At 45.1% G+C, this 13,758-nt stretch overlaps 1 protein-coding gene and 1 long non-coding RNA gene across 2 annotated transcripts in view; both read left to right on the top strand.

Annotated features, from left to right (window-relative positions):
- The first annotated feature begins 2,243 nt into the window (after positions 1–2,243).
- LOC311103338 lies at positions 2,244–4,585 on the top strand. The gene is made up of 2 exons (XR_014610078.1): positions 2,244–2,363; positions 3,531–4,585. It is a non-coding gene; the product is annotated as an uncharacterized lncRNA (long non-coding RNA).
- Positions 4,586–4,955: 370 nt separating this feature from the next.
- Positions 4,956–13,758, top strand: part of LOC311103285 (serine/threonine-protein kinase SMG1-like) — a gene marked incomplete at its 3' end in the record, with an annotated part of 109,363 nt that continues 100,560 nt past the window's right edge. The window contains exons 1-4 of the mRNA XM_084144818.1: positions 4,956–5,490; positions 7,039–7,217; positions 9,555–9,710; positions 9,989–10,125. Of these exons, the coding sequence (XP_084000944.1) occupies positions 5,414–5,490; positions 7,039–7,217; positions 9,555–9,710; positions 9,989–10,125 (549 nt within the window). The 5' untranslated portion in view covers positions 4,956–5,413. The remainder of the gene's footprint in view (positions 5,491–7,038; positions 7,218–9,554; positions 9,711–9,988; positions 10,126–13,758) is intronic.

Genomic DNA, 13,758 nt, shown 5'->3' with positions numbered 1-13,758 from the left:
TTGAATACATGAGTAACTCACTGGCTTCAGTTAAATGGATGCATAGATGGACTGGCCATATAGCATGACAGACAAATGCCAGATGGGCCATCGTTAGCCTATGTGGGCCTGTCACAATTGGGTGTTTGGCAAAGCATGATTATTATTTGGCTAATAATGGGGCCTCAAGTCTGATTTGTGGTCCCATGCCGTGCCTGGATGGATGGACAGGGTTGGCCTCCCTAACTTGTTTTTAAAGTACTGAGAAACTGAACTTGTTATTGAAGTACTGAGAACCTGAACTTGTTATTGAAGTACTGAGAACCTGAACTTGTTATTAAAGTACTGTGAACCTGAACTTGTTATTAAAGTACTGTGAACCTGAACTTGTTATTAAAGTACTGAGAACCTGAACTTGTTATTAAAGTACTGTGAACCTGAACTTGTTATTAAAGTACTGAGAACCTGAACTTGTTATTAAAGTACTGAGAACCGGTTGTGGCCCCCACAGGGGCCAAGTGCACTGAGCCTCAGATGTATTGAATAAGGACAGATTGAGAGTTTTAGCATGTAACTTCTGTCCTCTCTACCATGTCCAGATAGTTATAACTTCTGTCCTCTACCATGTCCAGATAGTTATAACCAGTGTTCCCCTTCTTTAGTCATCAGCTGTCATCACTGCCATGCCCTTCACTGTCAGAGAGAAACCCCTTGGAAACTGTTTATTGTACTGCGCTGTTTCCTGGCAACATGATGTGTATGCATGTATGTGTGTGTGTGTGTGTGTGTGTGTGTGTGTGTGTGTGTGTGTGTGTGTGTGTGTGTGTGTGTGTGTGTGTGTGTGTGTGTGTGTGTGTGTGTGTGTGTGTGTGTGTGTGTGTGTGTGTGTGTGTGTGAAGTAGAGACCAAGGAGAGTCAGTGTGGCGAGAGAGAGAGAGAGAGAGAGAGAGAGAGAGAGAGAGAGAGAGAGAGAGAGAGAGAGAGAGAGAGAGAGAGAGAGAGAGAGAGAGAGAGAGAGAGAGAGAGAGAGAGAGAGATTTGTACTTTAACTATTTGCACATTGTTACAACACTGTATATATACATAATATGACATTTGAAATGTCTTATTCTTTTGAAACTTCTGAGTGTAATGTTTACTGTTAATATTTATTGTTTATTTCACTTTTGTTTACTATCTACTTCCCTTGCTTTGGCAATGTTAACACACGTTTCCCATGCCAATAAAGCCCTTAAATTGAAATTGAATTGAATTGAATTGAGAGAGAGAGAGAGAGAGAGAGAGAGAGAGAGAGAGAGAGAGAGAGAGAGAGAGAGAGAGAGAGAGAGAGAGAGAGAGAGAGAGAGAGAGAGAGAGAGAGAGAGAGAGAGAGAGAGAGAGAGAGAGAGAGAGAGAGAGCGAGAGAGAGAGAGAGAGAGAGAGAGAGAGAGAGAGGTGACGTGAGGGTAGACAGAGAGAGAGAGAGAGATAACGTGAGGGTAGACAGAGAGAGAGAGAGCGTGAGAGAGAATGAGAGGGTGGACAGTTAAACAAATATAACCACACAGACATCATTCTCAGTATTATATAGTGGGGAGAGATGCATGGCCAATCCTCTCAGTATTATATAGTGGGGAGAGAAGGAGAAAGAACAGATATTGAAAGAGAGAGAGAGCGAGCGAGAAAAAGAGAGAGAGAGAGAGCGAGCGAGAGAGAAATAGAGAGATACTTCAGAAGAACATGAGCCTGCAAAGCGCTCCTCTATTCCAATGTAATGAGTTGCAGAAGGTCTGTGGGTCTGAATACATTATTCGTATATGCTTAGTTGAAACGCCACCTCTGCTCCGTGCGTCCTGTGGGATCCTGTGATAGCACATCATCATCAGGCTCATATTGACTAGACACCAAAACAGACAGAAAAGGGGAGGGATTACCTACCTGAATCTGTCCAATAAGAAACTCTTGTTTTTGTTGCAAAACATTTTCAGTTGCAAAACATTTTGCTACTATGTGCAATAATGATTAGGACCCAGGCAGTCTTCATGGGTGTGTGGAGCGACTCTCCAATAGGATGAGGGAGGTTGGAGGCTATAGGGGGCAGGGGACACATTGGTTAATGAATAGCAGCCAGGCAGTCTTCATGGGGGGGTGGAGCGACTCTCCAATAGGATGAGGGAGGTTGGAGGCTATAGGGGGCAGGGGACACATTGGTTAATGAATAGCAGCCAGGCAGTCTTCATGGGGGGGTGGAGCGACTCTCCAATCGGATGAGGGAGGTTGGAGGCTACAGACAATTATTTATCAGTGACCCAAGCCCTGGTCAGATAATCCCTACCATTGTGTCGCAGAGTTGTCGTAGTGCTGCTGCAAATGTCAGTTTTCCCGGGGGTGTTGTCAGTCATAATGTAAGTAACCTAATTTGTGTTTCTCTAACTCCCCTGAATGCCTTTGTCAATCTGACAGCTATTGTCAGCAGTAACCATGGCGCCTATGAACCTTAGTTATACTGTTAGCACTGAGACGGTTTGCCCTAGTAGGAGTATTGTGAGTCATTGGCTGTTAATTATTATTGAAGTAAACTTCTAATGATGTGATCCAAGTGAGGCTCTGTTAGTAGAGCATGGCGCTTGCAACACCAGGGTTGTGGGTTCGATTCCCATGGGGGACCAGTACAAAAAAGTATGAAAAATGTATGCACTCTACTGTAAGTCGCTCTGGATAAGAGCATCTGCAAAATGACTCAAATGTAAATTAAGTCCACCGTGTGCAGTTCACCCTGAACTATCAGCTCAAATATATACTGGACTGAAATATAAACACAACATGTAAAGTGTTGGTTTCATGAGCTGAAATAAAAGATCCCATAAACTTTCCAAACGCACAAAAAGCTTATTTCTCTCAAATGTTGTGCACAAATTTGTTTACATCCCTGTTAGTGAGCCTTTCTCCTTTGCCAATATAATCCATCCACCTGACAGGTGTGGCATATCAACAAGCTGATTAAACAGCATAATCATTACACAGGTGCACCTTGTGCTGGGGACAATAAAAGGCCACTCTAAAATGTGCAGTTTTGTCACACAATGCCACAGATGTCTCAAATTTTGATGGAGCATGCAATTGGCATGCTGACTGCAGGAATGTCCACCAGAGCTGTTGCCAGATAATTGAATGTTAATTTCTCTACCATAAGCCTACACGTCGTTTCGGAGAATTTAGCAGTACATCCAACCAGCCTTACAACCGCAGACCATGTGTAACCACGTGTAACCACGCCAGCCCAGGACCTCCATTTCTGGCTTCTTCACCTGCGGCGTCATGTATACTCCCCTTCTGGCCTCTAGGTCACCAGGCTGCTCTTTATTACGCACACCTGTCACCATCGTTACATCAGACTCCCCTGGACTCCATCACCTTCCTGATTACCTCCCCTATATATGTCACTCCCTTTGGTTCCTTCCCTAGGCGTGATTGATCCTGTTACTCTGTTCCTGTCTGTACGTTACTCTTGTTTTGTGCCATGTTTTATTTATCATGAAATGCACTCCCTGTCCTTGCTTCCCGACTCCCAGCGTACATTGTTACATGCGGGATCATCTGAGACCAACCTCCCGGACAGCTGATGAAACTGTGGGTTTGCAAAAACCAAAGAATCTGCACAAACTGTTAGAAACCGTCTCAGGGAAGCTCATATGCGTGCTCGTCGTCGTCACCACGGTCTTGACCTGACTGCAGTTCGGCGTCGTAACCGACTTCAGTGGGAAAAATGCTCACCTTCGATGGCCACTGGCATGCTGGAGAAGTGTGCTCTTCACGGATGAATCCCAGTTTCAACTGTACCAGGCAGATGGCAGAAAGAGTGTATGGCGTTGTGTGGGCGAGCAGTTTGTTGACGTCAACGTTGTGAACAGAGTTCCTCATGGTGGCGGTGGGGTTATGGTATGGGCAGACATAAGCTACGGACAACGAACACAATTGCATTTTATCGATGGCAATTTGAATGCACAGAGATACCATGAGGAGATCCTGAGGCCCATTGTCGTGCCATTCATCCGCCGCCATCACCTCATGTTGCAGCATGATAATGCACAGCCCCATGTCGCAAGGATCTGTACACAATTCCTGGAAGCTGAAAATGTCCCAGTTCTTCCATGGCCTGCATACTCACCAGACATGTCACCCATTGAGCATGTTTGGGATGCTCTGGTTCGACGTGTATGACAACATGTTCCAGTACTCAGTAAAATATTTAAAATTGTTGCATGTTGCGTTTATATTTTTGTTCAGTGTAAATATTGCTGTCATGCCTACTTCTGATAAGCCTCCCAGTAAAGCAATAAAAACAATGAAACATCCCAGAAAATCACTAAAAATAGGCCACATTAACATATGTAACCTAAGAAACAAAGTTCATGAAATCGATAACTTGCTAGTAACAGATAACATTCATACATTCATCTCTGAAACTCACTTAGATCATTCCTTTGATGATACAGTGGTAGCAATACATGGTTATAACATCTACATAAGAGACAGGAATGCCAATGGGGGAGGTGTTGCTGTTTATATTCAGAGTCATATTCCTGTAAAGCTGGGGATCCATAATAAATACAAATACTGTACATTGGCCAGATTCTCCACCCTTCTCTTAAAGTTATGTTCAATTATGTTTAATCACACACTCATTCCCTCTCAGCAGTTACAGCTTCTCTACATTAGAGGGAGGGGGTTTTGTCCTACCCTGTTGTTCATTTGTTTCTGGAGTTTCAGAGAAAATGTGCATGTGTGTGTGAATGGGAATCAATTGTTTGTCCCCAAAAAGTCCTTACAAGTATAGTAAGACATAGCTGTGTGTGTGTGTGTGTGTGTGTGTGTGTGTGTGTGACATTTTATGAGAAAAAAAACATTGAAGTTTGCAGTACTACACAGTACACACACCATAATGCCTTGAATTCTGCTCATATTTACCTTTACTGTTGCTGCATGCATGCTCTCTTCTCACTCCCACTCGAGATGCTGTCGCTTGGCAACGCATATTCCAAGTGATGTGCAAAAAACAACTTGCTGCAGTTGCTAGCTGCAGAGGAGATTGAGAAGATGAACATCGGTTTATATTATTTGTATGTTTTTTTGAGGGTCAGTGAAGTTAGCTAGGTAAACCTCTGGGTTATTTGAACAGACCTGTTGCGCTCACAGCGCTTGCTTGGTCGTTCCAAAGTCCGGCAGATGGCGCTGCTATAAAGAGAAGGGGGCCGTGGCTCTTTCATCAAGAATCGAAGAAGGACTGGGAGCCGGAAAAAAAAAGAAAGGAGGCCGACCCGACACAAAACATAACGCACACTGATAGCTGTAGCGGGTCCATTAATGGACGTAAAATAAACAGATAGCGAGCGAATACGCTTGTTCACCGAATTTAATCCCGTTGAGAGCAGGTCATGCTGTTCTCGCAAAGGTAATGAGCCGTAAAGCCCTTGGGTTTCGGCTTAGCAGCGCCCACAAACTGCAGCGAGACTGGAATGATTGGCAGCCCAGGTTGGTATCGCGCCACGGGTGAGACAGTCTAGAATAGAACGGGGATTCGCTGGGCCTAACCGCAGCTTCTTTATTTAGCTAGCTAGCTAGTCAGCCACTTTGGTTCCCACACGTGAGGGAAATGGCTTGATAACAGTAACTAGCCAGTAACCAAGCTAACGCTCAAGCTTGATAACGTTATCCAAACTAGCTAGGTACGCTATCAAGGATAACCAACACTTTGCGCATTTATTCGGACTCTAAACACAACCTGCCGCATTTCATTGCTATGTTTTCCTCGTGTTTAGGTAGACATGGCTAGCTAGCTAACCTAATATTATTAGTGGTCAGAGAAGCCAATGCTTGGCAGCTATTTCGGTAACATTGGAAGTGGTGTTAGCTAGTTATTGGTAGTTATTACTATTATTAGCCAATATTCGTTGTCACTGAGATGACATGTTACCTTCACTTGGTAGCCAGCTAGTTAGTTGGCTAACTGACGTTAGTTAGCTCAAAGCGCAAATGTAGCCAGCTAACTAGCAAGCTAACTGGCTGGTGTTCGTTAGCTAGCTAGGTTCTACCTTTCTTCACCTTTGTCCCCAGAGTGATTGGGCTTGTTAGATAGCTAGCTACCAATCGTTGGGTGGTTGTGCTTTGATAACGCGGTATCCGGATCAGTAAACTGATTTGACATCAAATGGTGTGCTAACGTATAGTGTGGCAACTTTGGCTCAAGCTGGCTAACTAGCTACCTGGCTACGGAACGATGAGCCATCGGTGGGCAACGTTTGTCTTTCCTGCTGTCTTGTGTTACGTTATCTGGTCAACAATGATTAGCTAGATGACTTTAGCTTGATAGTTCATATTGGCTACCTAGCTATCGCTCAAAAATAACTAACCAGAAGACAGCTAACTAGCTACTATGTTTTAACGCTTGCTAACTGATTGCTAACCTGCTATCTTTCCTAGTTGGCGCGGTACCACCCTTTGCCAGCAAACGAAAGTGATTTTAGCAATGCTGTCAGCGGGTTGAATTGCACAAGGACATCAATAAAGTACATTATGCAAGCTCATCAGTTCTTGATTAAAGAGAGGGAGGTGTTTTTACAACATTCCTTCAGTTGAGACCTGCATTTGACGTTTATGTTCAGACAAATGCTCATAGTCTTGTGGAAAACTATTCAACAGTGCTGTAAATTAGCTAGAATAATTTCTCCATCCATGTATCCAGTTGTTCAATCCTAGACTTGTAAACCAGATTGGGGTGAGATTGTCAAACTGTAGGGAGTGTGTCCATATAAGTTATGATGATGAACCACTATCTAGCAAGTACAAGTTGCCCTGACTGTCTTCCCTGGTGGATTTCACTGACTGTGTGTTTGTGTGTCCTGCCCCCCTGTGTGTCCGTCCCTCCGTCCGCCTGCTGCCCCCCTGTGTGTCCGTCCCTCCGTCCGCCTGCTGCCCCCCTGTGTGTCCGTCCCTCCGTCCGCCTGCTGCCCCCCTGTGTGTCCGTCCCTCCGTCCGCCTGCTGCCCCCCTGTGTGTCCGTCCCTCCGTCCGCCTGCTTCAGAGGCGACAGTGTGTCAGCAGCTATCCAGGACGGTGTGAAGCGCATCGCCACCAGAGACCTGGGTCCAGCTGTATACGACCCAACAGCAGTGGGAGTAGCAACCTCGGACCAGCCTGTCTCCCCACCTCTCCTACACAATGATGCCTTCCCAGCTGCTGCAGACACTCTGGACGAAGGGGGTGGGTGTTACTGTTACTGTCTACTGTCTGCAGCATGTTGGGGGGGGGGCGTGCTACTGCATCTGGAAGGAAAGCACCGCGCGTCCCCGGTTCCCCACAGATATCTGCCCTCATGGTAGAGAAGTCTGCGTCTCAAATGGCACCCTATTCCCTATGTAGTGCACTACTTTTGACCAGGGCCCAATGGCAACATATTTCCTCTATACTACTACTTTACTACAAGGGCTCATGGGGCTCTGGTTAAAAAATAGTGCACTATATAGGGAATAGGATGCCTATATAGTGCATATAGTCCTCTGTAGCTCAATTGGTAGAGCATGGCGCTTGTAACGCCAGGGTAGTGGGTTCGATCCCCGGGACCACCATACGTAAAAATGTATGCACGCATGACTGTAAGTCGTTTTGGATAAAAGCGTCTGCTAAATGGCATATTATTATATTATTATTATTATTATTTGGGACGCATACAAGGTGTTAGCCACCTACGCTGCCCTGTAGCCTAAGTAATTATAGTTACGGTGATTGGTGAAGTCACACACCGGTGCTTGGCGTTGTGCTTAATCATGTGCTGTGCGCGCTAGCAGCTGGTATTGTAATAATGATGCGTCCGCTTCCAGAGACTAGCTGTGCTTGGTCACGTTTCATGTTCAGACCCTTGGTTTCGGTGTACTCCAGCACCAGGGTAGTGGACTCCATGGCAGCATGCCTTCGCATAGCCCTTGATCATGACACACAGTTCCATTACATTACACATGAGTCACTGGACGAAGGCGTCTTTTGTATGGGGGAGTTTTGGTAAGATCCCCAACGCTCAGTCCAAAAATGAACATGCATCACTTGCGGTACGGTTTTGGAAGCGTAAGGACCTTATCTTAAAAAAATAAAATAAAGGTTAAATTCATGCAAACCATGATAGGCTTAGTGTTCCCACACGGCCATATCGCCATGTTTCAACGCTTGGTCACGGAAAACTGACGGTAGACAGAGCTTGACCACCTGTGCTAATTAGCCATCTACCGCGCTCCTAACACCTGTGTGTAATCTAACTGGGGAAGTGTAGTTTGGTCGGATAGCTGTATGGATAACCATAGCTGTATAGATCTGTGCAAAACTGCTGATGAAAGATGAGGGCCATATGTTTAAAAAGCCGTATTGCAAGTGATGGCTGTTGACCTTTCTGAACGTTCTAAAACAGCGTTGGGATTGTAGTTCACATGAGCCAGTCGTGGCATGGGCCCTGTATCCATGGGCATGGGCCCTGTATCTATCCATGGGCATGGGCCCTGTATCCATGGGCCCTGTGGCATGGGCCCTGTGGCATGGGCCCTGTATGCATGGGCATGGGCCCTGTATCCACAAAGCAAATCAAAATGGATTTGCCACGTGCTTCGTAAACAACAGGTGTAGACTAACAGTGCAATGCTAACTGATGGACCCTTCCCAACAATACAGAGAGTAAAATAGAGAGATAATATAAAATTAATAACACAAGGATTACATACACAATGAGTAACGATAACTTGGCTATATACACAGTGTACCAGTACTGAGTCGATGTGCAGGGGTACGAGGTAATGGAGGTAGATATGTACATATAGGTAGGGGTAAAGTGAGTAGGCAACAGGATAGATAATAAACAGTAGCAGCAGCGTATGTGATGAGTCAAAAGAGTTAGTGTAAAAAGGGTCAATGCAGATAGTCCTGGTAGCTATTGGTTAACTATTTAGCAGTCTTATGGCTTGGGAGTAGAAACTGTTCAGGGCCCTGTTGGTTCCAGACTTGGTGCATCGGTACAAGCTTGCCGTGCAGTAGCAGAGAGAACAGTTTATGTCTTGGGTGGCTGGAGTCTTTGACAATTTTTTTGTATCTCAGAGCAGGCGTGCTGATTTTAGCATCTGTCCATATAATCATATTCATTATGATCTAAAGGGGAAAAACGGATCCTAGATCAGCACTGCTACTCTGAGGCACTTTGTGTAAAAGGGCCCTGGTCAAAAGTAGTTCAAAAGAGGGTGCCATCTCTGGCGCAGCCAGCGTTGTCGTAGTGACAGGAACTGTTCCTTCTGAGACTGCTGTGGTGGAATGACCACCTCTTCCATCTTTCACTGTGTTTGGACTTTCATCCATGGGCTCATACAGCAGTAATGATGGTGATCATTTCTCTGTGCTTTGTTGGCTGTATAACCAGGACACTCTCTGGTGGAGCTAGCACTGTATGCTTTCTGGTGGAAGACTAACGCTTTCTCTCCCTTCTCTCTCTCCACCTCTCTCCCTCTGTCTTTCCAACACACACACTCTCTCTCCCCTCTCTCGCTCTCTGCCCCCCCTCCCCCCCAGGAGGATATGAAGCTGCAGGAGGGTTCAGTGATGATACTTTTGGTTGGAAGTCGTTGGGGCAAGAGTTGAGGATCAACGATGCGACCGCCGATTTGACCACTTTTCAGCAGCATGGAAACCGTGCTTTAGCTTCTAAGGACATGAGGAAATCCCACGGTGAGTATGTAGCCTACGTCAGGGGTTATTAAACCTCTCCTCAGGAACCCCCAGACTTAACACTGCTGATTCACCTAGTCAAGGGCTTGATGATTAGTTGACCAGTTGAATCGGGTGCTAGCTGTGGAATAGATATAATCCATGGATTGGCTGGGGGTTCTGAGGAGAGGTTTGGAAACCACTGGCCTATGTGACACCCGTACAGGCGTCGATCTACTCAGTTTGCCTAGATAGAATGGCATTTATAATCACCATTTCATCTCTCTCTCTCTCCACAGACAGAGGGATGTCTCACTCTGATGAGTCTCGCCTGTCCAACCTCCTGCGCCGTGTGTCCCGTGAGGAGGACAGGGACCGCCGGCTGACCTCCGTCAGACAGCTCCGGGAGTTCATCACTCACTCTGACAACAAAGTGGTGAGGTCATCAATCATCTCAATCTGGGTAGTTCATCACTCACTCTGACAACAACAGTGGTGAGGTGATCAGTCAGTCAATCGATCCCAGCAACCCAGGGAGGTCTTAACTCCCTAGCTTAGAGATTCTCCCTAGGATAGGATAGCTGTGGTCAGTGGTCAGGGCCTCTGGTCTAGAGGGATATTAGTGGCTGCATCCCAAATGGTACCCTGTTCCCTACATAGTGCACTACTATAGGCCCTGGTCAACAGTAGTGCACTATAAAGGGAATAGGGTACCATTTGGGATGCACAACTGTGTCGCTCTCTCTGGCTGAGCTCTGCATTGTTGTCTCTTATGACAGGCCTTAGATAACCAGGGCTGTTTTTAGACTGGAGGGGTTATATTAACCAGGGCTGTTTTTAGACTGGAGGGGTTATATTTACCAGGGCTGTTTTTAGACTGGAGGGGTTATATTAACCAGGGCTGTTTTTAGACTGGAGGGGTTATATTTACCAGGGATGTTTTTAGACTGGAGGGGTTATATTTACCAGGGATGTTTTTAGACTGGAGGGGTTATATTTACCAGGGATGTTTTTAGACTGGAGGGGTTATATTTAACAGGGCTGTTTTTAGACTGGAGGGGTTATATTTAACAGGGCTGTTTTTAGACTGGAGGGTTATATTTACCAGGGCTGTTTTTAGACTGGAGGGGTTATATTTACCAGGGATGTTTTTAGACTGGAGGGGTTATATTTACCAGGGATGTTTTTAGACTGGAGGGGTTATATTTACCAGGGATGTTTTTAGACTGGAGGGGTTATATTTACCAGGGCTGTTTTTAGACTGGAGGGTTATATTTACCAGGAATGTTTTTAGACTGGAGGGGTTATATTAACCAGGGCTGTTTTTAGACTGGAGGGGTTATATTTACCAGGGCTGTTTTTAGACTGGAGGGGTTATATTAACCAGGGCTGTTTTTAGACTGGAGGGGTTATATTAACCAGGGCTGTTTTTAGACTGGAGGGGTTATATTTACCAGGGCTGTTTTTAGACTGGAGGGGTTATATTAACCAGGGCTGTTTTTAGACTGGAGGGGTTATATTTACCAGGGCTGTTTTTAGACTGGAGGGGTTATATTTACCAGGGATGTTTTTAGACTGGAGGGGTTATATTTACCAGGGATGTTTTTAGACTGGAGGGGTTATATTAACCAGGGCTGTTTTTAGACTGGAGGGGTTATATTTACCAGGGATGTTTTTAGACTGGAGGGGTTATATTTACCAGGGATGTTTTTAGACTGGAGGGGTTATATTTACCAGGGATGTTTTTAGACTGGAGGGGTTATATTTACCAGGGCTGTTTTTAGACTGGAGGGTTATATTTACCAGGGCTGTTTTTAGACTGGAGGGGTTATATTTACCAGGAATGTTTTTAGACTGGAGGGGTTATATTTACCAGGGCTGTTTTTAGACTGGAGGGGTTATATTTACCAGGGATGTTTTTAGACTGGAGGGGTTATATTTACCAGGGCTGTTTTTAGACTGGAGGGGTTATATTTACCAGGGCTGTTTTTAGACTGGAGGGGTTATATTTACCAGGGCTGTTTTTAGACTGGAGGGTTATATTTACCAGGGATGTTTTTAGACTGGAGGGGTTATATTTACCAGGGCTGTTTTTAGACTGGAGGGGTTATATTTACCAGGGCTGTTTTTAGACTGGAGGGTTATATTTACCAGGGCTGTTTTTAGACTGGAGGGGTTATATTTACCAGGGATGTTTTTAGACTGGAGGGGTTATATTTACCAGGGCTGTTTTTAGACTGGAGGGGTTATATTTACCAGGGCTGTTTTTAGACTGGAGGGGTTATATTTACCAGGGCTGTTTTTAGGCTGGAGGGGTTACTGTGAGGGAAAAAAGTATTTGATCCCCTGCTGATTTTGTACATTTGCCCACTGACAAAGACATGATCAGTCTATAATTTTAATGGTAGGTTTATTTGAACAGTGAGAGACAGAATAACAACAAAAAAATCCAGAAAAACGCATGTAAAAAATGTTATAAATTGATTTGCATTTTAATGAGGGAAATAAGTATTTGACCCCTCTGCAAAACATGACTTAGTACTTTGTGGCAAAATCCTTGTTGGCAATCACAGAGGTCAGACGTTTCTTGTAGTTGGCCACCAGGTTTGCACACATCTCAGGAGGGATTTTGTCCCACTCCTCTTTGCAGATCTTCTCCAAGCCATTAAGGTTTTGAGCCTGACGTTTGGCAACTCGAACCTTCAGCTCCCTCCACAGATTTTCTATGGGATTAAGGTCTGGAGACTGGCTAGGCCACTCCAGGACCTTAATGTCCTTCTTCTTGAGCCACTCCTTTGTTGCCTTGGCCATGTGTTTTGGGTCATTGTCATGCTGGAATACCCATCCACGACCCATTTTCAATGCCCTGGCTGAGGGAAGGAGGTTCTCACCCAAGATTTGACGGTACATGGCCCCGTCCATCGTTCCTTTGATGCGGTGAAGTTTTCCTGTCCACTTAGCAGAAAAACACCCCCAAAGCATAATGTTTCCACCTCCATGTTTGACGGTGGGGATGGTGTTCTTGGGGTCATAGGCAGCATTCCTCCTCCTCCAAACACGGCGAGTTGAGTTGATGCCAAAGAGCTCGATTTTGGTCTCATCTGACCACAACACTTTCACCCAGTTCTCCTCTGAATCATTCAGATGTTCATTTGTAAACTTCAGACGGCCCTGTATATGTGCTTTCTTGAGAAGGGGGACCTTGCGGGCGCTGCAGGATTTCAGTCCTTCACGGCGTCATGTGTTACCAATTGTTTTCTTGGTGATTATGGTCCCAGCTGCCTTGAGCTCATTGACAAGATCCTCCCGTGTAGTTCCAGGCTGATTCCTCACCGTTCTCATGATCATTGCAACTCAACGAGGTGAGATCTTGCATGGAGCCCCAGGCTGAGGGAGATTTACATTATTTTGTGTTTCTTCCATTTTCGAATAATCGCACCAACTGTTGTCACCTTCTCACCAAGCTGCTTGGCGATGGTCTTGTAGCCCATTCCAGCCTTGTGTAGGTCTACAATCTTGTCCCTGACATCCTTGGAGAGCTCTTTGGTCTTGGCCATGGTGGAGAGTTTGGAATCTGATTGATTGCTTCTGTGGACAGGTGTCTTTTATACAGGTAACAAGCTGAGAGTGTGCTCCTAATCTCAGCTCGTTACCTGTATAAAATACACTTGGGAGTCAGAAATCTTTCTGACTGAGAGGGGGTCAAATACTTATTTCCCTCATTAAAATGCAAATCAATTTATAACATTTTGGACATGTGTTTTTCAGGATTTTGTTGTTGTTATTCTGTCTCTCACTGTTCAAATAAACCTACCATTAAAATTATAGACTGATAATTTCTTTGTCAGTGGGCAAACGTACAAAATCAGCAGGGGATCAAATACTTTTTTCCCTCACTGTATATTTACCAAGGCTGTTTTTAGACTGGAGGGGTTATATTTACCAGGGCTGTTTTTAGACTGGAGGGGTTATATTTACCAGGGCTGTTTTTAGACTGGAGGGGTTATATTTACCAGGGCTGTTTTTAGACTGGAGGGGTTATATTTACCAGGGCTGTTTTTAGACTGGA

This window comes from Coregonus lavaretus, assembly GCF_964263955.1.
Source record: "Coregonus lavaretus genome assembly, chromosome: 28".
Taxonomy (NCBI): Eukaryota; Metazoa; Chordata; class Actinopteri; order Salmoniformes; family Salmonidae; genus Coregonus; species Coregonus lavaretus.
The sequence above is the reverse complement of the archived record's forward strand: the minus strand, read 5'-3'. Positions and strand labels throughout refer to the sequence as shown.